The 23,391-nt window shown below is 39.9% G+C and overlaps 1 protein-coding gene across 5 annotated transcripts in view; it reads right to left on the bottom strand.

Annotated features, from left to right (window-relative positions):
• Positions 1-23,391, bottom strand: part of MDFIC (MyoD family inhibitor domain containing) — a 126,340-nt gene that overhangs the window by 90,218 nt on the left and 12,731 nt on the right. For all 5 annotated transcript variants that reach the window (XM_025873203.2, XM_073899094.1, XM_073899096.1 and 2 more), the window contains exon 3: positions 17,301-17,423. In XM_025873203.2, coding sequence (XP_025728988.1) covers positions 17,301-17,423 — 123 coding nt within the window. The remainder of the gene's footprint in view (positions 1-17,300; positions 17,424-23,391) is intronic.

Genomic DNA, 23,391 nt, shown 5'->3' with positions numbered 1-23,391 from the left:
TTCAATCTGTCATGTTGAACCAAACATGATTTTTAAAAACCGTCACACAAAAAAAAAATATCTCAAGAAAATGTGACAAAATGTTAACACCTGTTAAGTCTGAGCTTGGTTGGTACATGGGTGTTTTCAATATTCTTTTTTAACTCTCATTTTTAAAGCAGCTAATTTAATGCTAAGAAAAATCAGAATCCTGTTGATTAAGCACCTAAGTCCACAAACCAGTGAATTGCTACTGACTGGTACTGAGGTAGAAGCATTGTTTTATCCTGAAAACACTAACACAGTGGGATATTACCAGGTATCGAGGGAAAAACAGTATCTCCATTTTCTAAAAAAAATAATCTTTTGTTTTGACTGAGATATTTCACTACATTTAAAACTGAAAATGAATTTAAAATAAAGAGAGGCATCTTCAGTGCAGTGGCTCATGTCCTTACATTTTTGTAGGCGACTCTGACGATGTGTTTTAGGTTGTATTTTTTTTAGGATCATAAAAAGAGGCCATGCTGTGTGTACCTGACCCTCCCCTGCTAATTCCTGGATAACCAAAGATAGAATCCAGAGACTCACACTCTACTTTCTTTCCTGGTTCTTTGCTTAGTATCTCTGGATCCGCCCGAAAATGGGATTAAGGAAGAGGCTCGCTCCCTTCTTTACAAAGCATAACTCAAAATGGTCCAGCACTTCTTCCTCTAACCCAGGTACTAGTGATTCTTATCACAATGTAGAACAAATTCCACGTACAAACTTAAGAGTTAATGAAGTATTTCCACTTAGGTTTTCACGGTTGCCTCCTCACTGACCTCATGAGGTACTGACAGAAGACAGTACCTCCCCTCCATCCACATTCTGAAGAAGCAAAACATGAAGTGACTTGGTCCAACACCGCAAAGCTAATGAGTTTTAGGCAGAATCAGAATCTGAATCCTAGGACTCCACATCCTACCTTCTCTAACCACACACTGCCTCTCTCTAAGCACCGCTGTTGCACACTGGCCCCTTTACAACATCTGACCAGGAGCCTCCCTCCTGTCAAACACAGAGCTAGCTGACAAGTCAAGCTTTGGGCCATTATTTCATTTTCACTTTTGCTCCAAATATGTTATCTATTTGGAATATGGAAGTCAATCTAATTAGCTTGCCACATGTGTACCTTCCCCTGCTTGAAAAAAACATGTTATGTTTGTATCTGTCGTCGGTGACACCTCCAGTTCTTCCCAAGTCTTCATACATAATCATTAACAGCATGAGAGAGCCCAGCACTGAGTTTGCAAGGCGGGCTAGAGCGGATTGCATCAGGCCCGACTGACTGGCAACTCTCTAGCTGAAGCAGCCTGCATGCAGACTTATAGAAAAAAATTATCTGAATCATGAAACTTCTTTACGACATTTTCCAAGGGGCTGAATTCTAATATTGTGTGCCAAAAACAAACAACAGAACAAAAAAAAAAAAAAAAATAGGGATCGGTTAAAGGTGGAGATAGACATCATAATGACTTTCTCTCCCAAACAGACCATCCACAAATATTTTCCAATTTGTATTAACATGCAAAGAAGTAAAAACAACACTGTACCTGCAATTAAAAGAGAAACAACTGAAACCATCCCCAAATGATTTAACGTCATCCTTACCTCCCAGAAATGCTATCCTAGGACTATAAACCAGCCATCTTTTCAATTCATTGTAATTTAGTGTTTCATACACTAAAATGGACACTAAAATCTGTCATTATTACCGACCAAGCTATAATCGCACCTACTCGGCCTGCCAGAGCTGTAGATTCTGACTCTGTGAGCTTAGTTATCCCATTTTGGTTTTTTTCGGTCGAAGAAGTAGTGGTTGGGCTTTTGTTTGTTTGCTTTTGGTAAGAGAAAGAAAGAAAAAATTAAATGCAGAAAATGAACACTCCCACACATTCATGCTTTTTGCACATTAAGTACGCACTCAGTGAACTGTTCCACTTAAATATTTTTACTTTAACACCGTAGGTGTCATCAGAAAAACAAACCAAATTAAAGACTTCTCCCCAGTGAGTGTTCTAACAAACCCCTCATTTTCTTTAGGCTTCATGGAGACAAGGAATTGCTCATGAACGTGATGTTTATCAAAAGAAGCAAACCTGAGAAAGGTGATGAGCAAGGGGATGAATCCTTGGCTAAGTAATGGGCCCCATTTCTCAGGAAGAAAACTTTTGAACATATTTAAGACAACGACAATAACTGTACCGAAACCAGAGTACAAACTTCAAAGAATTGTGCAAAAGGTATAGTATTTTGTTTGTGTGTCTCCAACCCTCAGGAGCAGAGGGTAAACCGTGCTTGCAGAGGGACTCATACTACGTATCCCGCATATATGATGTATGTTGGCGCCTCATTAATTAGTTTCCACGGTAAAACTGAAACCTTTGAAGGAACCCCCTCAAGGTGAGAATGAGGAGACACGATTGCCCAGAACAGTTTTGTTTGGAGTATTTTTCCTTGTTGCAAAACAGCTCCTTCCATGGAGTCCATTTCTTCCCTTTTACTTAATAAAAAACGATTTATTCCAAACTCCCTCCCTCCCTTCTTGCCAGAATGTATTTATCCCACAGTTCCAAGTCTTCTCACTCTGTGAGCGCTGAATTTTCTGGGGTAGGCCCATTATTCACAGTTTTGTAAAAGGGTAACTCTTAATAATGAAATGACCAAGCTCTTTTAAATGCTGAACTATTGTGATACTGACTATTCTTATACAAGCAAATGATTATGACTGGTTTACCGGTGACAAACAATGGTGCCAAGGTTGCACGGAACTAATGTGTTCCCAGCAGGCCTATAAATATTTGCTGTTATTCTTCTTGTAGTAACTAGTTCCAAATGAGCAAACTATGAACTTTTATACAGTAAGAATGGTGTAAAACTGCCCCTAATAAATCTTCTCCGTCTTATGCTATATTTCCATACCACTGAAAGAAATAGCTGATATTGCACAAAGTTTTGAAATACACTGTTCTCCAAAGTATGTGCTTCATCAGCAATTTATTTTAACATCCACATCTCCCTCTCTAAAGGAACTGAAACTAATTATGTATTGTCCCAAATGCCCAGATACCACTGATATCATATGAATTCATATATTATTCAAAAAGCTGATCTTTTTTTTTTTTTACTTATTAATATGACTCTTAGGTAAACTGTATCTCTATTATAAGGGACTTTGCTTTACTCCGAGAACAAACTCTTAGCTATAACAGTTAAGGAGATACTCTTTCCACTGTATCTACAAACACTTGATTGGAAGGCTGCTTATTGCACAGATTTTTAACTGAAAGAGATAGCTTATTCCCATTCGGGACAGAGTGTCAAGAGAAGATGAAAGCAGGCATTTGTAATTCCTCGGAAAAACAGGCAAAAGGGTTTTCAACCTTAAGAAATCCAACTCTTACATAACATAAACCTTGATCTTGGGTTAATACATTAAGATTCTAAAGATAATCAAATAATCCCTCATGGCAGCATCAAGTTTTCGATCTTAAAGTCCTTTCAATGCGCTCTCCAACCCCATCACGCCACTTCACGAGGCCACAAGTGCAAATTATAATAGTTCTTTTCCAATATCATAAAACTTAAAGTGCTGCATAGTGAAACTAAAAGCATGAAACACTTTCTGAACAATGTAAACATCTCTCCAAAAAACAACTTCCCAGAAGGACTACGGGCTAAAACAAGAGGCCAGTACCTTGGGTTCTCCCAGCTAGGCCACCAAGGCTATCAGTCCCTACGGGTCATCAATCAATCACAACTGTAAGAAACCACTTTCCAAAAAAAAAACAAAAAAAATTTTTTTTAAATATTCAAATAAAAAACTGTTCAATTTACTTTACAAGCTCTTTTTGTTCTAGGGCAATATATTCAATTGAAAATCTTATCAGCTCTAAGTCTGAACCATACCTCAAAATTAACTGTGAAGCTCTCAGAAATTAAAGTCGTCCAGGCCCTACTCACATCTGATTCAAGGCTCACTGGTGTGGGAGTGGGGCCTGGGCATCAGTATGTTTTTAAGCTAATGTAAAGAGTTGGGAACCATTGCTTTGAACAAGCGGATAGGGCTATATAGCATCATATTCCTGCCCCTGTAGCTCCAGCTTCAATTATTGTGATTTCTTCTTGGTGCAGAAGGAAAATGAATATCCTCACACCGCAAAGAAGAGCAGATGTCAAGACTCTCTGCCTATCTCTTGGAATGAGAACAAGTCCGTTCTCACGGAGGCAATGAGGAAATAGTTCTCAAAAACTAAAGAAGCCTTTTTTCTAAGATGTCAAGTATATAGTAAGCCCAGCAATTGTCTTGAATTTACCACAACAAAGATAAAATTCCAAAGGAACATAGTACATTCAAATTTTCCTAACTCTTTTATGATCCAACACAAAGGCAGGATACAGTCACATCATTAATAGTGACAGAATGGCAATAATCTGGGAAAACTATCACCTCCCCTGTGACTTGAATGTAATCTCTGGGGCACCATGAACACCACAAAGTCCCGGCCATTCCCCTACTCCATCCCCCATCTGAGAATCAAGGCTAGATAATCAGGAGATGAGCTGTGTGGCCCTAGGTACACTGCTTGACTGTTCTGAGCCCAGTCTCATCGAGAGGCAATAATACTTATTATTCCACCTGCCTGATAAAGTTGCCAATAGGCCAAGTGAGATCATGAATATGAAAAATTTCATTAACTGTAAAAAGCTCTAAGTAATAACATTGTTAATATTACTAATAAAAAGCATTCCTTTGATATGCATGAACTGTAGACTGAGAAAATTAGCTCCTTAAGAGAGGGAAAGATAGTCAATCCACATTTTAAGACAAATTACTATAGCTTAACCAATTCAAAGCTGTCAGTCTCCTACAGAGAAGCTAAATGTAGTCAAAAGGTACAGATTTTCATTTATTCAACAATTAACATGACAGTAGTGGGAACAAACTCTGTGCATGGCCCTGGGCTATATGCTGGGAGGGCTACAAAGCTGAAGGAGCCGCCAATTCTGCCTTTAAGGAGCCTTCAGTTCAGTGACAAGGAAGAGGGCCATCCACACGGCAGGACAATTTCAAAATTAACAAGTCCTTTAGGAGAGATGAAGACAAACCCACTCTGCAAGCCGGACGAGGGAGAAATCACAGCAGGCCTTGCTCAGGCAGCTGGAGACGTGGGGTAACCTGAGTGAGGCACGGGAGAAGGAAAGGACTGGACGCGTATAGGGAAGAACAAGGAATCTATTTTGGCTACACCAAAACTACGTAAAAGGAAGGCATGGAGGAAAAAGCCGAATTTCTTTTATTCCCACAGGCATCCAAAATAGCTTCGGGAAAGTCCACTGTGGTCCTGCACCGGTGCCAGTTGCTGGGAGTGCAACCTAAAGCCAGCAGATCGTAGCCATGTCATAGCAGAACCAAGTTACAAACTGTGACAACAACTGAAAGGAAAGGTGCTTGGAGAAACAGGGAAGAGACAGAGAAGGCTCTCTTCGGAAGTGACAATTAAGTCTGGAGTGCAAGGAGGTGGGGGGGGGGGGGAGGGACACGATGGAGACCCAGGGTGCAAAAACTCAGAGACACAAAGGAACTCAGGGCATCTGGGGGACAGGAAGAAAACCAGTGTAACTTGGGAGGCAGAGGGAGGGATTTCCAGCAGGAAACCTGTCCTCTCAAACACTACAGAAAGGAGAGAGGACTGACAGGAAGCCACTGGGTAAACGGACCTATCAGTATATTAAGACACGGTTTCAGCTGCATTTAACCTCTATATCAAGGTAGACTAAGGATCAGCCGGGTAGACCAGAACTGGGTTTGAATACCAGGGGCTGGCGCTAAAATATAACCTAAAATGCCTCAGTGACAGAGACAGATATATTAGAATACGATCTGAGTCTTCAGAAAAGCGTCACAAAATCAAAAGGCAAGACTGGACCAAAAGCAAAAATCAAGTAGAAATTAAAGTACAGCTGAGGAGCAGAGAGGTCTCAGTTGAGATCGAAGAACATGTAGTCAAACTAAAGCTAATCCTACTGCATATAACATCTTTTATCTAGGAGTTCCCAGCCCCTGGAATCTGAACGGAGAAGACTGACCCTGTTGTCTGTTACCTCATCATGGCCAAGAGTACACCAGGTCATAGAGTTGAGGGAGATAATGAAAGACCATTTGGATCTTCCCAGGAAAAAAACAAAGACAAAAAGGAACATGAAGTTAAGGAAAAGAACATAGTTAAGCGATTAGGCATAATTAAGGTAAAGAACGGACAGAAATGAGAAAGTGAATTTCTGATTTCAAAGTCTTAGAAAAGAGACCTTGGCAGGAACAAGGTCCAAGGTGTGTCTAGGTTTGTAAGGTGGCTCCAGTGAAACAGATAGAAGGTCCTTTTGAGTTAAAGAAGTCAAGCACCAGTGTGATTTCAAAGAAATTAAAAGCAGCTCTAAAGTTCAAGGAAATTAAAAGCAGCCTTGACTTGGAGGACAAACCAGACCCTGTTAGGGATGGAAGAGGTCATGCCGGCAGGTGAAGAAGGATGTATGAGCGGCCAGCACCATCACACTCAACACCGCTCCACGCGGTGACTCATGGGAGACTCTGCTATGTGACTCGGAGTGTCGGCGACCACCAACACCCCTCACGCCAACCTTCCAGGCATTGGAGAGGCAGTGAGGCTTAGATTTAATGTTTACATAAACTGAGATTTTTTTTACCCTGACGTCAATCTGTCCAAACAAATTTGGACTTTACAGCATTACTATTATTCAATCTCCTATAAAAAAGATCTTCTGATATATATTTAAAATGTTCTAAATATTACACACATGTATTTCACTGCGGTATAATCTTGAAGAAATTAAAAAGGCAAATTATATATATCTACCTGGAAAATACTGAAGGGCATGTGCTCTGTTTCTTTTAACAACGTAAAGCCAGACCAAAAATCAACTGCCTGAAATTGGCTAAAATGAAAAATATTAAAAACCTAAATAGGCAAGAACATGGGTTTAATTTTACTTTTCCAGTAGTAAATATTCGTATTCAGAGCTATCTGATAAGACTTTTAAAAATTTACTGGAGGGGCGCCTGGGTGGCTCAGTAGATTGAGTGGACAACTCTTGATTTTGTCTCAGGTCATGATCTCAAGAAAGTGAGACTGAGCTCCCTCTCCCCCCACCTTCCGGTAGGGCTCCATGCTCAGCAGCGAGTCGCCTTGAGACTCTCTATCCCACTCCCTCTGACTCTACCCCTGCTCGCATGCTCTCTAATAAATAAATAAATCTCTTTAAAAAATTTTACTGGATATGGGAGAAGCGCAGTAAGAAGAACCTAACTCACGAGGTAGAGTAGGAAAATGCTAATTGCACACGATCACACCATTCTTTGGATGTGTTTTTCTCACGGCTGCTGCCTACTTTTCACTCACCTTTGTGATTATGACAGCACCTTTGCAATGCTGAACAAACATGGAGAAGATACCCTGCAAAGATGGGCCTCTATGTTGATGATACAGCATTATCTTTTTCATTAAGACAAGGAAAGATGGGCAACATCCAAAGATGACATGTATGGTCTTATTAAATCACACTGGCATGGGGGGACCTGGGTGGCTCAGTCATTTAGCATCTGCCTTCGGCTTAGGTCATGATCCCAGGGTCCTGGGATCGAGCCCCGCATCAGGCTCCCTGCTCCGCAGGAAAACTGCTTCTCCCTCTCCCACTCCCCCTGCTTGTATTCCCTCTCTTGCTGTGTCTCTGTCAAATAAATAAATAAAATCTTTTAAAAAATTAAAAAAAAAAATCACACTGGCCTGGGGGCACGTGGGTGGTTCAGTCAGTTAAGCCTCTGACTCTTGGTTTCAGCCCAGGTCATGACCCCAAGGTTGTGAGATCGAGTTCCACGTCAGCTCTGCCCTCAGTGCAGAGTCCGCTTGAGATTCTTTCCCTTTCCTCTACTTCCTCCCCGCCCCCCCGCTCCTCCCCTTGCTTATGCTCGCTAAAAATAAATAAATAAAATCTTAAAGATCACACTAGTATGAATCAATTATTTATGACAATTTGAGATGGTGGGAATCTTTTTTTTTTCCTTAAATTTCCCAGTCTAAATTCTCAAGAACCAGGGAAAATGTATTTAATTAGGTTATGTTCCAATGCAGAACAAATTTCTCCACCCGCTCCCTTCTCTAGCTCACTTAATGCAATTTTACCCTCTAATACCAGCATCGGGGAGTTTTAAAAGATATTTCCCTGACTTCTGGGTGTCTTACTGCAGAACGCAAGGATTTGGGAAGAATCCAGCTTCCGATGGAAAATGGTGGGGCATGGATTTACCACCGAGTCCTAAAAGACTCACTGAAGGAAGAAACACAGGGCAAGTCACCGTACTGACTCCCAGCTGTGCTAAGATGGAGGGGAAATGGAGCTCCTGGAAGGAGTGGAGAGGAATTTCCACCAACCCTTCTCCTTCACTACTGAGCCATGGATAAAGCTAAAGCCGGAAGCAGGTCTCAGTCCTTCTGTGCCTGGATAAAAGCTGGCAACCACTGCCAGCAACCACTGCCTTCAAGAGTCTGTTACACAGCAACTGTCCCACATACGTGCACGAGCTACTCATACTTGTGACAAAGGCAGGATCTGCCCAGCCCAGAAAAACTTCCTCATTCTAGAATTTCAGAGCCTCACTGAAAAAACAAATTCTAAAATGGCTATAGAGTATTCCTTTTTGCTTACCAGAACTAAATCCCCACACCCTCGGTGCCTCCAGCCAGGCCCGGCTTCGTAGCCATGGGACCTGTGTGTGCAATGGCACAGAGCCCCACTCGCAGAAGGACCCTGAGCGGGTTCAATGCTCTACCGCTGCCATCTTGAAATTCACACTTTTTGAATAAGGGGACCGGAATTCTCATTTTGCACTATACTCCACACATACTCCACCTACCAATTTATTTAGCTGGTCCTGCCTCCTGCAGAACCTGAAGGAATCTGAATCTCCTGGCTTATCTGTGACTTGAAGCATTCCTTACAGGTAACTGGGCTCTAATGTAGCTTTGGGAAGCTGGGCCCTTACCCTGGCATTGTTAGCTATGTGGGAGAATTTTTTTTTTTAATACTGTTGCTTTTAATGTAATAAAATAATTCACCCCAAGGGGGGAAAAATCAACAATACAGAGGAAGGTATACAGAATGTTAAGTGGAAGTCCTCTTCACCAGTACATCCTCACTCAATTTCACATAGCTCCCTAAAAGTAACTATTGTGGAGACAACTTCTATTAAGGAAAAAAAAATACACACATGATTTGATACAAATCATAGATATACATACACACATTTATATAAGAGACAGTTACACATATATCTTTTTTAAAAATCCCAATTTTGTGTGTTACTGGACTAGATGGAGAAGACCTTTCCAAATCTTTCAATGAGGCAAACCAGCAGCTCCAAACAACGTGCACTATTTTTCATTCATTTCAGAGTCCTCAGCTTAGAGGATATCAAACTACTCTTCCATTCCTCCACAACAGGTAACTAATCTTAGGGCAAAGCAGAAAGAACCAGAGAAAACCAACTTGCTGGCTTCTCCTCAACTATTAAGTTTCGATGAGGAATTCAGATGATTGAGACAAACAGAGATAAGTCCCAGCTTTGCCTCTTATTGGTCATGCTGATTGGAACAAACGTCTGGATTTGTTTCCCCACCTACTAAACAGGGCAATTTTTATGAAACCTCCAAAATTTCTTCCAAATCTGGCACTCTGGGTTTGGGAGAAACTATTTCAGTTGTCTATCCTTGCAACCGCACCTTGCGCCTTGTCCTTATCAGGAACCGTCCACTTAAAAAATTTTAAATTCTTACTTCCCATTTTCACAATTCATCTTCTCTTTCCACTTCTCCTGTTCACTTACTCCATCGATACATGTTCTGTTTCTTCAGGAATAGAAACCTTTAGGGACTGTTAGCCTCTCTGGCTATTTTTCTTATTTGTTAGACCTTTCTTGTTTTTACTTCCTTCTCAACCCACTGGACATCCACAGCCCAGCATTTCAAACCCTCTTTGGACAATGTCCTTAAATCCTCTGCCATGCCGTCCTTTCAAAACTATCATTTGTCCAAACTAAAACTCCTGGCCTCATTCCCAGCACCTGCTTTTCTCTCACCCCATATGTCTTACTGACTGTACGCCACAGAAAGCTGGGTCCCACCTGCCATGACCCCATCCAAGACGTATCTTTCTCAGTTGGATGAATAACAACAGTCTCCCAGCTGGTCTAATATTTTCGGTTTCCCATTCTTATTTATATTCCAACTATTGCATCAGTAATCATCCTAAAATATAGGCAAATAAAAACATAAACCTACCCAAGTCACTATTCCCTTCAATACCTTCCATCTTCCCTTAAGCCTCTGTTAATAGATTCTTTGCCTCTCACCTCTCTGTTCCTCTCATCAAACATTTTCCATCTCAGCTTATACAAAAGTTCTATAACTCTCCTTAAGCTGACCTCTTACCTCTAGACCTCTAAGTATGCTGTTCTTTTGGCTTGGAACACTATGGCTCCATCCACTCCCATGCTCTGCCTGAGTTGGCTAGCTCCTTTAGGCATTACTGTAGACATCACTCCCTCTAGAAAGCCTTCTCTGACCTCTCCCCAACATGAGACTTTGTGTTTCTCAAATGTGAAAATACAGCAGCCTGCCCTTTCCCATCATAGCACTCAGAAATACACCTTATTTCAAGTCTATAAACTCTGAACACAGGGACCACACTTGCACTGTTCATCACTGTATCACCAACATAACACAGGGTCAGCACACTGTAACACTCCATCTTAATTGATTTCTTATTCAGCTTTAGAAGTTATATTTTGACTCCTAATCCTGAAAGTTATCCATGAATAACATACTCTACAAAAAATAATTTATGTGTAAATTCACACAGTGTTCAGCTCCAGGAAGTTGGGAGGTTTGAGAACTAAAATTATCTAGACCGCAGCATTTATGGTCTTGATCTTTACATGTTATTTCTTCAGTGGTTAGCATTTTCAGGGTGATCTCTGAGATAGTTCCCCGGCCTCAGCACCTCCCCGAGGCTCAGAGAAGCTCCCAAATGGGAAAGGAATAAATCTGGTTCCCTCACTGAACCCCATCCACCGCCTATACTTCAATACCATCTCATCTCCCCCAGTAAACACCAAAAGATTTTAAGGATATCAGAAAGAGATTGAAAATCTTTGACAAAAGGGCAGCAGGAGATAGACTGGAAATGAAACGAGTCATGGTATAGGATAAGGGTGAAGGGTGAAGTAATAAATTAGAATATTCATAGGAATAGTAAGAACAACAACAGCAACAACATACATTGCACTTTATAGAACACAAAGCCTTTAAAAACTAATTTAGAAAGGCCGAGAAAGATAGGAGAAGGAAGGAGGGTGGGAAGGCTGGGAGTAACAAGGGAAGGAGGGATGAAGGAAGGAAGGAAAGAAACTCAAGTGTCTCAGACTCTTTTCTTACTAGCTAGGCAAGAAAAATAAGAAATAGGAAACCAAAAAAGGTCCTACATAAAGTGCCAGTTCTACCCACCTCTACAGATAATGAATGTTATTCAGAACACTGCCATCGTTCCCTGAGAACTCTTCTGAAGGACTTATCAGCCAAGAGCAGTCAAACCTATGACTTGACTGCTTTAATATCCTTAGAGTCATCTATAAATATTTGGAACTTGACATGAATGAATCATGTATGGCTTGGGAGTAAGAAGCGGGTTAGAAGGAATAAAAGGAAGAATGTATTGATTTAGAATGTTCATGAGAGACCTTAAAGTCTGAAATAATACAAGCAAGATGGGTAAAGAATCTCATTAATTCTATGTGCTTCTTATGCATTTATTAAGCATAAACCATGTGGCATCCAGTGTGCTGGCTACTGTTGTGACGTAAATACCAACGATCTCAGGAAGACATGGTCTATGTACCCAGCATGTCTGGACATGTAACCCACTGGAATCACGAATCAAAAGAAAATGCAAACCTCAAAACAAAAAACAAAGCTTTGTAACTGATACCTGTGCCCAAGAATAATAATAATGAAAACCAATAAATTCATTCAATGTTTACACATACAGCTCTGTGCTAATTAAGCATACAACATATTTTCTCATATAATCCTTAAAATAACCCAATAAGGTATAAAGAATTAGCACCTCCATTTTATTTTTATTTATTTTATTTTATAAGATTTTATTTATTTGACAGGAGAGAGAAAGTACAAGCAGGGGGAGAAGGAGAAGCAGGCTCCCCGCTCAGCAGGGAGCCCGATGTGGGGCTTGATTCCAGGACCTTGGGACCATGACCCGAGCCGAAGGCAGATGCTTAACCGTCTGAGCCACCCAGGCACCTCCATTTTAAAATGAGAAATTTGATCACAGAGTTTAACTTGCCCAACACCAGCAATAATGATGTATCCAGGATCCAAACCGGAGAGTCAGCTTCCAGGACCCTGAGCTTAAGTTGCTCAAACCAAAAACAATGGGCAATGGTTCTCTCTAGTATCTTGACCAAAACCCAGATGAGCTTGGAATAATGCGCCCTAAGGAAGAAGTGTGTCAGTAAACTTGAGTTCCATTCGAGAATGCAGCCTAATCATGGTCATTGGCCAATGAGATAAATACAGGTAACCATCAAAAAATAGCTTATGACCTGAAACCAAATCATGAGTTGGATTTTGGAATAACGGGATGGTTAACGATTCTTCTCTACAGCAATAATCAAAGCATCTCAACTGTAGCCACATAACCATTTGGTCAGCAAATTTTTTAAAAAAGAGAATTTTTCTGAGAGACAAATGGAGGAAAAGATACTGAGCAAGATGAAGTCACAAAGATTTACTCCCAATATGGGATCCCAGAATGAGTCAGCATGCACTATTGAGAGAGAATTCCAGATCACCTAAGAAACATAACACGAAAGCTACATTCCCCACCCCCAGTCTTACTGGGCGATACTTATTTCTGGGGCTTGTTTATGTCCTCTTTTATATAAACGGAATTCTAAAAGAATAATAGTAATAATATTAACTATAATGTGCACTCAAACATGAGAACTGCTTTAGAAATTTAAATCCAAATCTCTCATGCTCTTTCCTTATCATCAAATAAGAAATGTTCTCAGTATATAAACAGTATGCCTGAGTCTCTGCCTTTTTTCAGTATTTGACATAAAGGAGGCATTCCTTCAAATGATAAAGTAATATTCACTAAGGAGTGATCAGAGGTAAGCTGGCAAAGTCTTGGAAGAGAAGGAATAGAGCTCCTCTGAACCAAGCCTGGTGATGTTGAGAGGAAACTCCAAGGATACCAAAAGGAAGGTTTCCAGCAGCAGGGCAAGTGAAACAGCAGGAAGCCAGGAAGCATTAGCTCCATAAAGAGGAGACAAGTGTGAATTAGAGAAGAGGACTGCAGTCTACTACCAATTAAGTGCTTACTAGTATGAGAGCTAAAAACTCTTCAGAATGAATAAATGGGTTAAATAGAATTAGGATTACCATTTAAGTGGAGCATTCTAACTTTGCTTCAGATCATGGGAATTCTACAAAATCACAAAGGAGAGAATTAGCTGAACAAAATAGTTTAATTTAATGGGAAATTTATTTCAGAAGGGGAGCTAAGGAAAGTTTCTGGAGTTAAGTAATGACATTTAGAATTAGGAGACGTTTATGTAAAAGCAATGTCCAAGGATAAAGTTAAGTAATAAGAATTTTCAGAAAGACCTAGAAAAATCTGCGAGAGAGACCTGAGGCACTTCGGAAAGAAGAACAAAGAAAAATGTAAGCTCTCTCTCTATAGAAATAATTAGAATAGAGTTTGACCTAAATTAAAGGAAAACACTATACATATCTGAGTATAAACATAGGAACACACACACACACACACACACACACTTTCCTACCTTAGAAATCCCCCCAAAGACTAAGATCAAAATGGTACTTCTACTTCTTTTCTAGTCTAATTAAAACATGAAATGGTGCCTATTGCCTGTTATCAGTTTATGCATATTATAGGTTAAATAGAAAAATTAATATTAATTGAGGGTGTCACTTCCCTGCCACATTTATTTGACCAATTCAGAGAAATAGTGATTATAAAAACAAGGCAGCGCTCCAAATTATATACCGAATCATATAGGCTCATCTAATGGGAAGAGCCAAAGTCTTAACTGGTGTTCCCATAAAAAGATACTCTTATAAACTCTAAAATTTAAGCCTCATTCCAGAAGTTATATACCAAAGCATTTCCTCAGAATATGAACCCCTTTTAAGCTGTAAAAAGAAAATTCGTAAGATGAAAAAATAAAACCTCCCAATCATAAAATTTCCTCAAAAACCTCCATTACATTTTTAATTCTTTACTGATCTGATTTTTTTTTTAAAACTAAGTAGTTGGAATTGTCTTTTTAATTCAAATTTCATAAGAAAGAGAGTCACAATGCACATTCCCTGACCAGATTGTGTGTGGCCTATTTATTCGAAATGTTTGATTCCATATGGATTTCTTCTCTTTTATTTATAACTTCCAGAAAGGATTCTCTGTAATAAGTTAGCAACTCAAGGGCAACCAATTTGAAATCCAGGCCCTGAGAGCACTGTACCTGAGGCCTGCCACCTGCAATGTTTTCTACAAGGACCAGGGCAGGCACACAAAGCTGGAACTTCGGTGTGGAGCATGAACCAAGTGTGAACCACAAGTGGGTGGTCCACTGAGGTCAGGGTTAAAGTTCACAGAATAATTTGGAAATTATTCTCAGCTTGGATCTCGTTTATGAGGCCTGAGAATACACCCTTTAATTAGAATACAATTTCCAAAGCAACCACTCCCTTGACTTTCCAGAGCTCAGTTATTCTCAGAAAAGTAAAAACAGCCTCATCACTCTGACAGCTAACAGTCCCCTATAAATTACACCTTAAATGTCCAACAAAGAAAGCAGCAGGCATCCGGGACAACGTAGATGTTAGCTGCCAGCCTTCTAACCACGCTCTAGAACAGATAGAGAAAGAAAGTCCTATTAAACAGACTCACTGTCTTCCACTTCTTGCTTATGCAGCTGAGCCATCCCATGGAAGCTTGGAAAAAGAGTGGGCTGTGCATTTGAAAATGTTCCCACACCCTGGCCAGGCTCATTTTTCTGATGATCCCTGCATCCAGCCAACCTCGCACTACAGTGGGAACACTAAAATCGATTCCATGAGAGCCAGCTGCCCGCCCCTTCCCCAGTGCTCGCGGAACCACACAGGACTCCTGGAATGGGAGCCAGCCCGGGCCTGACTCACCACAGATGTTCCCTTCCTCCCCCATGCAACTCTGAGCCAGGGCCTTCTTTCCAGGGCCTATTGTTATTACAAAAGATTTTACCGGGCTCCCCAAAATATGCTAGATGCCAAGAGGAAAACACACCCCCCTAACAGTGGGGTTGAGAGAGACAGGCGGTGAATTATGCAGAGACCACCACCTACTCTACGGGGAAGGCCAAAGAAGAAAATCCAGACAGCTCTGGGGAGGCCAGTGTCAGGGAGTTGGAACAGCAGAAGCTATCAGAGTGTCAGACCTTGAAGTGCTAGCCAGACTTGAGTGGAGTCTAAAGATGACCTAAATCGTTCCGTTCTGGCAAATCCAGATATCAGATTTTTCTGGAGACCCAACAAAGTCGCCTTTGCCTAGAAAAGTGTGACCAGGAAGAAGACAAAAATACAGTTTCTGAAATCTGTAATCAGAATTCAGAGTCCAAGGTCACCCGCAAATATTCGGAAATTCTTGCCAGGTACATTTTGGGCAGGCGTAGCATTGCTGTCTTTGGCCTTTCTCTTCTGGATATCCATTCGACTATCCGTTTTCCCAGCAGCCTTCCCACAGGGGGTCATAATGCTTCATCTCTGCGTTCGTTCAGTGTGTGTTAGTAAAACTAGACAGTGGCTCCCAGATGCTCCCGTGTCCCATGGTACAGGCTGAACCATCCTTATCTCAAAAGAAATGATTTCATGCAATTTACAGTACCTTTTTTTTTCTTTTATCACTGCCCACTTAACCAGTTTAACGATAGGGAGAATTCATTTTAAATCCTTTCCCTTTAATGGTATGAATTCTGTAACTAAGATGGAGCTTCACCAAACAGTATAGCAATAATCTTTATACTTACATGCTTACTAGAGAGAATAATTCATTCTTTGAACCTACTGGGGGAAGCTCCAGGTCTATAGAACCTGATGCAGAATCAGTTTTTCTTTTTTTGAAGATTTTTATTTATTCATTTGACAGAGAGAGACACAGCAAGAGAGGGAACACAAGCAGGGGGAGTGGGAGATGGAGAAGCAGGCTTCCCGCGGAGCAGGGAGCCTGATGTAGGGCTTGATCCCAGGACCCTGGGATTATGACCTGAGCCGAAGGCAGACACTTACCAACTGAGCCACTCAGGCGTCCCCAGAATCAGCATGTTGAATAACACCCCAGTGACACTGCTGTTGCCAGGCATTCCCACAGTCAAATGAAAATACACCAAAGCTTTTGTATATATTTTACAGAGCACTTTCAGGGAGACGAAGAGAATAAAAAGAAACCAAGTCGTGCTAAAAATGTTAATTGTAAAAAAAACAAAAAAATGAAAAAATGAAAAAATAAAAAACAACAGTTTGGAATCATTTGACTACAAGAACAGGGACCAGAATGGTATCAACCTTCAAGGTACTGTTTATTGTCCTTTTGCTCTGTCTTTTATCTTTTTAGTTTCACAGTCCACTCAGAATTGTCTGACTTCTACTTCATCAATGCTCAAGAAGGAATTAAGTTTAGGGGCACCTGGGTGGCTCAGATGGATAAGTGTCTGCCTTCGGCTCAGGTCATGATCTACAGGTCCTGGGATTGAGCCCCATGTCGGGCTCCCTGCTCAGCGGGGAGTCTGCTTCTCCCTTTCCCACTGCCCCTCTTTGTGCTCTCTCTCTCGCAAATGAGTAAATAAAATCTTAAAAAAAAAAAAAAAGAAGGAATTAAGTTTAGCTATATCTCTATGAGAATAAAGTCCAAAATTTACAGGTCAATTCTTCTTTAAAAAAAAAGGATGAAAATGGACAGACGGTATTACTTATATCCTAGCTCTACATTTTAAAATACTCATGAATATACTTGCAGATAAACTCTGTTGATTTATTGATTTCTGGGAGAATTATATGGAACAATTAACTGAAAGCATATTATCATAGCCATATACCCAAATCACTCTGATTTTCTCTAAAAATACTTACTTCGGATGAGTTCGTCATCTGAACAGTTTCCCCAAATGGACTGGTCTTGCATCTCTCCATGTGTGAAGCAGCTATCGGTAGCTTGAGCTATATTTCTCTCAGTATTTTCTTTATCACATTTTTCTAAATAAAACAAAAGATATATTATTATTATTAAATGTTACATATTTTTCTCTATTTTTTTTTATTTTAAGGGTTTTCTTTTCCCCAAATGCTTCCAAGTGTGCCATAACTTAAGAAAATGGGAGCAGTATCTCTATTGACTATTGCATAGGTTACTGAAGTAGTAACAGATTTACTGAGCACCTACTATGTGACCAGCATCGAAGAAACAGACAGGCATACAACAAAAATAACCTGTTAAGATTATTAAGTCATCGTAACACACCAAGTGGTCTGCCATGACAGAGTCATGTGCAAAGGTCACATACAAGATGAAAGTGAGTCTGTACATGTAGGGGGTGGGCGTGGAAGGGAAGCACCTAAGGAGAAGAGACCCCACTGAACGGCTGGGCTAAAAGTCAGACTGCAGTTGAATGAGGAGCGACTGAGAAGTGAGAAGGCGTAGAAAGCAAGTGCAAAGTTCTCTCTGTGGAAACTCAGGAAAGAGGCAACGACTTACACATTCTCGGAAAGGGAGGCTACTGAGGATGGGAGGTTTATACATGGGTTTATGGGTCCTCAGGGGGAAAGCCAGTAAGGAAAAGTAACATCTTACCAGGAACATAATAACTCAAACAAAAAGCTAACTGTAACACAAGGTAAAATCCATGTCATAAGAGGTCCAGAGCACTGAAGAGGTTTGAAGGAAGAAAAAGAAACTCATCCCAATTCAGAGCTCAAGAAAAGCACTAGAGAGAAAGGTGCACGTTGGATGGTCTTTAAAACATTCGCAGGAATTCTCAAAGCAGAGATGGGAGAAAGGTGATGCCTGGTAGAAGAATGGCGTGGGCAAACTCCACAAGCAAAGGTTCCAACACTCTGGAGTGTGAAATACTTCAAGGGGGACATTAGGAGATAAGACTGTAAAGGTTTGATTAGGGACATAGCATGGATATTTGAATGCGAAGGTGAGAAATCTGGACCCAATTTAAAGGCAAGACAAGCAAGTCAAAGTAGCCACTGAAGCTTTATGAAATGCCTTATCAGGGCCAAGCATTAGGAAGACTAATACATTCGTGCACAGCAGTGTCTCAATCCTGACTGTGTTCTAACTCACTTGGGGGACTTTAAAAAAAAAAAAAAAAAAAGATTCCTGGGCCCCACCACCAAAGATTCTAGTTCAATTTGGGTGTGGGGCACTTAGGTAATATTATTGCACTTAACATCACTGAGAATCAATGGAGTATGGATGTACCTAAGAGGGAGAAGAGAGTAAGGGAAACTAAGAGAGAAGAGTGCAGTTTAATCAGAGTTTAATCAACTGAATGACAAGAGGAGAAAGGAGGTAGACGTGAAAATGTAACTAGAGCTCTGCACAGATAATCAGGGAAGATGGGACTGGAGATGATGGAGCCCTCTCAGTCAAGGATTTGACTGGGAAAACCTGGAGACCAGGAGAATAATTTATTGGTTTAAAAAAATATTTATTTGTACATAGTAGATGTTTAGGCTTTGTGCTAGGCAATGAGGATGCAATGAATTGTGAGATGCGGCTCAGGCCTTCATGGACGTTACAGTTTAGTGGATGAGTTTAGTGTTGCACATTTGAATTTGCAAATCATAAATAAATCAAGTTATAGCTGGAAACAGTGATCTTCCTAAACTTGACTGCTAAAGCCATTTAAATGAACGGGCCCATCAAAAGAGTTAATACATTAAAATAAGAGTACCAAGAGGGGTCTGTACAATTAGAAAGGAGTCAGAGAAGGACGAGAAGCTGGATGATGTCAAGCCGTGGAAGCAAGGAAAGGAAAGAGATTCAAACAGAAGTTGTTAGTCAACTGTGTTAACATTTCCAGTGGAAGGAAAAAATTTCTGCACATGCAAAAGTTTCTCATGTACCATGGGGATTTCACAACAATTGAAAAGTTCTGCCATGAAACACATTTCAACACATGAAAATAGATGGACACCCTCTTAGGAAACTAAATCCAGAGGCTAAAGTCTCTGAAAAAAGGCAGGGTCTTCAATGCTAAGTATTTTCAGAAAGCAAAACCATATTCAGATAGCAGTAAAATAAAATCAGAAGCATGCTAAACCAATATGTTCTAGAAGATTTATGTAACATTTACTCAGCATTATCCAAGAGAAAATGTAATCTTCCTGAGAGGTGTTAGTTTCAATTAAAATCTTTACTTTTTTAAACAACTCCAGGAATCTTTCCACTGTTACAGTCAACTCAAGGCCTTTCTGAGATTATCAACAGAAGAGCTTTTTATAAAAACTCACTAGTATACATAAACTAGCTCAGCAGCAGAGTCCCACATACTTGCAGCTACTGTTATGTAGCTAACTGCCGCCAGGTGTCATGCTAGTAGGCTTGATTCAATTAGTAACTTTAATTGAAGCTGAATGAAATTAATTATATAATTTTGAGCTGTTCAAGTTTAATTCCATTAAAATTAATTCATGAAACCAGGGCATTATGAAGCATTGCTGACTAAAAGAAAATAGGTATGAATAAAGCCTCTAGACACACTTGACTCACATTTGAATCATGTCCAATATTCAAGTACTCAACACAGGCCCTCTAGACTCTCCACTGAATAAATGAAAATGTCATGTGGTCCATACACACACGCATCTAGTAGTGACCCACTAGTAAGGGGAACATAAAGTTCCTTCTGCTTTAAATTTTATTAAGGAAGAGTTTCACTTTTTTTTTTTTTTAAGTTTCCTTATCTGTGAAATTCTACCTTCCTCAAGATAAAAAACAAAAACTATCATTCTCTGTCCTATTATATTCAAGAAATAATCAATAAAATGTAATTACTCTCAAATCACAATCATCAGTCTCTCCAACTTTGCCTTCTTTGAAAAGTAAATGTCTTGGCCCAGAAGTTGGTCTCAGCTTTTTGCTATGACCCACAGCACCCAGCCCAAAGCAAAGCTGAGAAAAAGTTCAAAGTATAAAAATTAAGTTGACTTTTGTCAATTCTCCATGTCTATAAACTAAACTTCTGTGACCACGTGAGTGTTGTACAACTTTCTAACATATCTATATTATTTTATTAACATATCTGTAATATTTAATGGAATACCTATATGGCAGCCTCATAAACGGTGCATAATTACATCTGACACTGAAGAAATGCACTGAGGCAGAGGAAGAGTTAATTGGTAGACAACTGTAAGATGAGCACCACAATGTCCAGCCACAGAACCAACTTTACTACAACTTTCAATACCTTGGGTCAGCCACTACTCATTAAGATGACCAACAGGCCGTTTCTAATAGGAGATTTCTAGGATCAATATAGGTTAATGGTGTTACTTCTGAACTGCAGAAGCAGGGCCACAGTCCTGGTTTCATCACTTCCTTGCTGGGTTTACAAAGGTTTGTAGTTGCTATTCAACTAGTATGTGGTCCCCAAAGAGATATCCCATAGATAATCAAGTGATGCATGAGATCAGTCTGTACATTCCCACAAGAATTCTGTTCACACATGCAAGCAGCACTCCTCCCTAACTTAACAGTTTTTCTCTTAAAAGGAGACCTCCATGGGCTCAATAATGCCATTCTTCTAAGCCAGTGGTTCTCTACTGCAGAGCTCCTTAACCATCAAGATGCACAGGTCCCAACCTCAGAGGTCCCAATTCAGGGGGTATGCGAGGAGTTTTGTCATCATCAGATAGCCAGGAATGAGGGATTCTGCTCTACACAATTCTTGTAAGTTCTTCTGTTCTACACGATTTAGAGAAAACTTAGGAGAGCCTATCCAACACGGAGATACACACCTTGCTTTGCATCACCTCATCACAGGATTCCAAGTAATGAGAAAATGCAATTTGACCTCATCACTCATACAGAGGTATTTAGTTCTGTCTCCGTGCCAGAACTATGAGAATACAAAACCCGAGTTATAGATAACACTTACCAATTCTACTAATAGATGACTACAGAAGCATGTTTTAGAAACTAAAATAAAAACTGAAGACACCTGAAAAAGACAGCACTAGACCAGAGAATAACTGCCTATTCTGGCAGCCACTTCCAAAAGGCTGTTTTCCCAAGAATTCTAGTTACTCTGAACACAGAAGTACAGAAGAATCTTTGGCTGGGGTGGTGGGGAGAACCCCAGCAACAACCAAAAACCTCAGTCCCTGACAAAAAAAAATCTTCTAGCTGGGAAGACCCAACATACACACAAAACAAGAAACTACAAAACTGAAGGTAATAAAACCTGCACTGGGTTGTAATTCTGACTCAAACTGACCAGCCATGTGGCTGGGGCTCATTTTCTTCAACCGGAAATGAGGGCATTGAGCTGGATGGTTGCAGAGGCTTTCGACTCTAAAATTCTGTAAATCTGACTCTACAAAAGGGCTAACCAACAGACCCAAAACTTCATATACACACTGAAGGGCGTTCAGAATGGAGTGGAGGAAATCAAAGAAAAGCCTTTGTAAGGCACTGGATTTGAGTTAATTCTCAAATAACAAGCATGAATTAACAAAAGAATCAGAAGAAAATAATAATTCTAAGTGATCAATTTACATACAATATGTCCTACGCAGAAATGACTATCTTACAGGATCAATATACTTTATTTTTTGTTATTTTTCTAAAGAAAGGTACGGATGGTGAGACGCAATCTCTCTCTAATCTCAATCATTCCTACTGAAGGAGGAGGAGAAAGAACCAGGTAAATAGAATTTCCATTTAATCAAAAATTCTATAATATTTTACCTAGTTGACATTATCCAAATTTAAAACTTTGAGAATTTCACTTATCTCAGAGAGTTGGGGAATAACCTAGTTGAACGGCGATTAATAGAAGAAAAATCTAAGAGCATTAAAAATAAGCAAATTAGATAATAATGTATGTCCATTATACTATGTTGCATGCCACACAACAGCTACTCAGCTGGTATATGGTTGTTAAACAAGTTTTTAAAAATGAAACAACTCCCTTTTGTTGAAAAAGTAAATTAATTTTTGCAATTACAGTATTAGCAATTTTCAAAGGACTTTAATATATAATATTTATTTGATCTTCAGAATCATCAACGATATTTTAAGAAAGAACCCATTAGCTCTTTACTGATGAGAATATAGAATGAGTCTCAGAGATGGATATTAAGTTGAAAATAGGATAAAAGTCAGAGCCGGAAAGCATCTTGAGCTCAGCTAATTTCATACTGCAGCCAGTGTAGAAAGACCCACTAACAACACTCAGCCCTTCAAAATTCCAAGGAATGACACCTCACAAAGAAACACAGCCCATTCTTGGTCACTTAGGTTCGTTAGTAAGTTATTCTTTATTTTGAACATAAATTTGCTATCAGGTTATTTGTAACTAGTCCCAGTTCTGCCTATTGTAGGTACAAACAATGAACATAAACCTTTCTAAAAGACAGCAGTTCCAACTACTGAAGAGGGATATTCTTTCCATCAGTCTGTAATCAAGCAAATATACCATCTCAATAGCTAAATGCTATTAGCACATAATAGTAAAAGAATCGAGTCATGCTGCATGAGGAGGATGATTAGTTTGTCAAAGTTACTAATGAGCTTTTAAACATAAAGTTCTGTATGTGCCACGGTCTTCCAAGAAATGGAGACAATACTGTCATGTAAAATTCCAGATGTATCTGATTCCTTCCTGACGAACAAAAAACACTCTCCTTAGGTTCCCTGGGACAGAAATACCATCTCTAAATTGTACTTTGCACTAGAAGTGGTTAAGAGCAGAGGATCTCAAATCAGGGCCCCTGGGTCCACCACTAATGCTATGGATCCTGGGCAAATTAGTTTTGTCAAAACAGGACTAGAAACAGTTATCTATCTCATACGGTGGATGGGGAAAGAAATGGAATCATGCCTGGGAAGCAGAGTTTCTGGTATATGATAAGGGCTCATCTACATTTGCTATCAGTAGTTCACTAACTGTTAGGACATTAAGCATCTTTTAAAAAGTTATCATAT

Source organism: Callorhinus ursinus, unplaced genomic scaffold, assembly GCF_003265705.2.
Source record: "Callorhinus ursinus isolate GAN/ISIS: 27379988/994484 unplaced genomic scaffold, GSC_fseal_2.0 scaffold12, whole genome shotgun sequence".
In the NCBI taxonomy this organism is placed as follows: Eukaryota; Metazoa; Chordata; class Mammalia; order Carnivora; family Otariidae; genus Callorhinus; species Callorhinus ursinus.
This window is presented reverse-complemented; position numbering and strand designations above follow the sequence as displayed.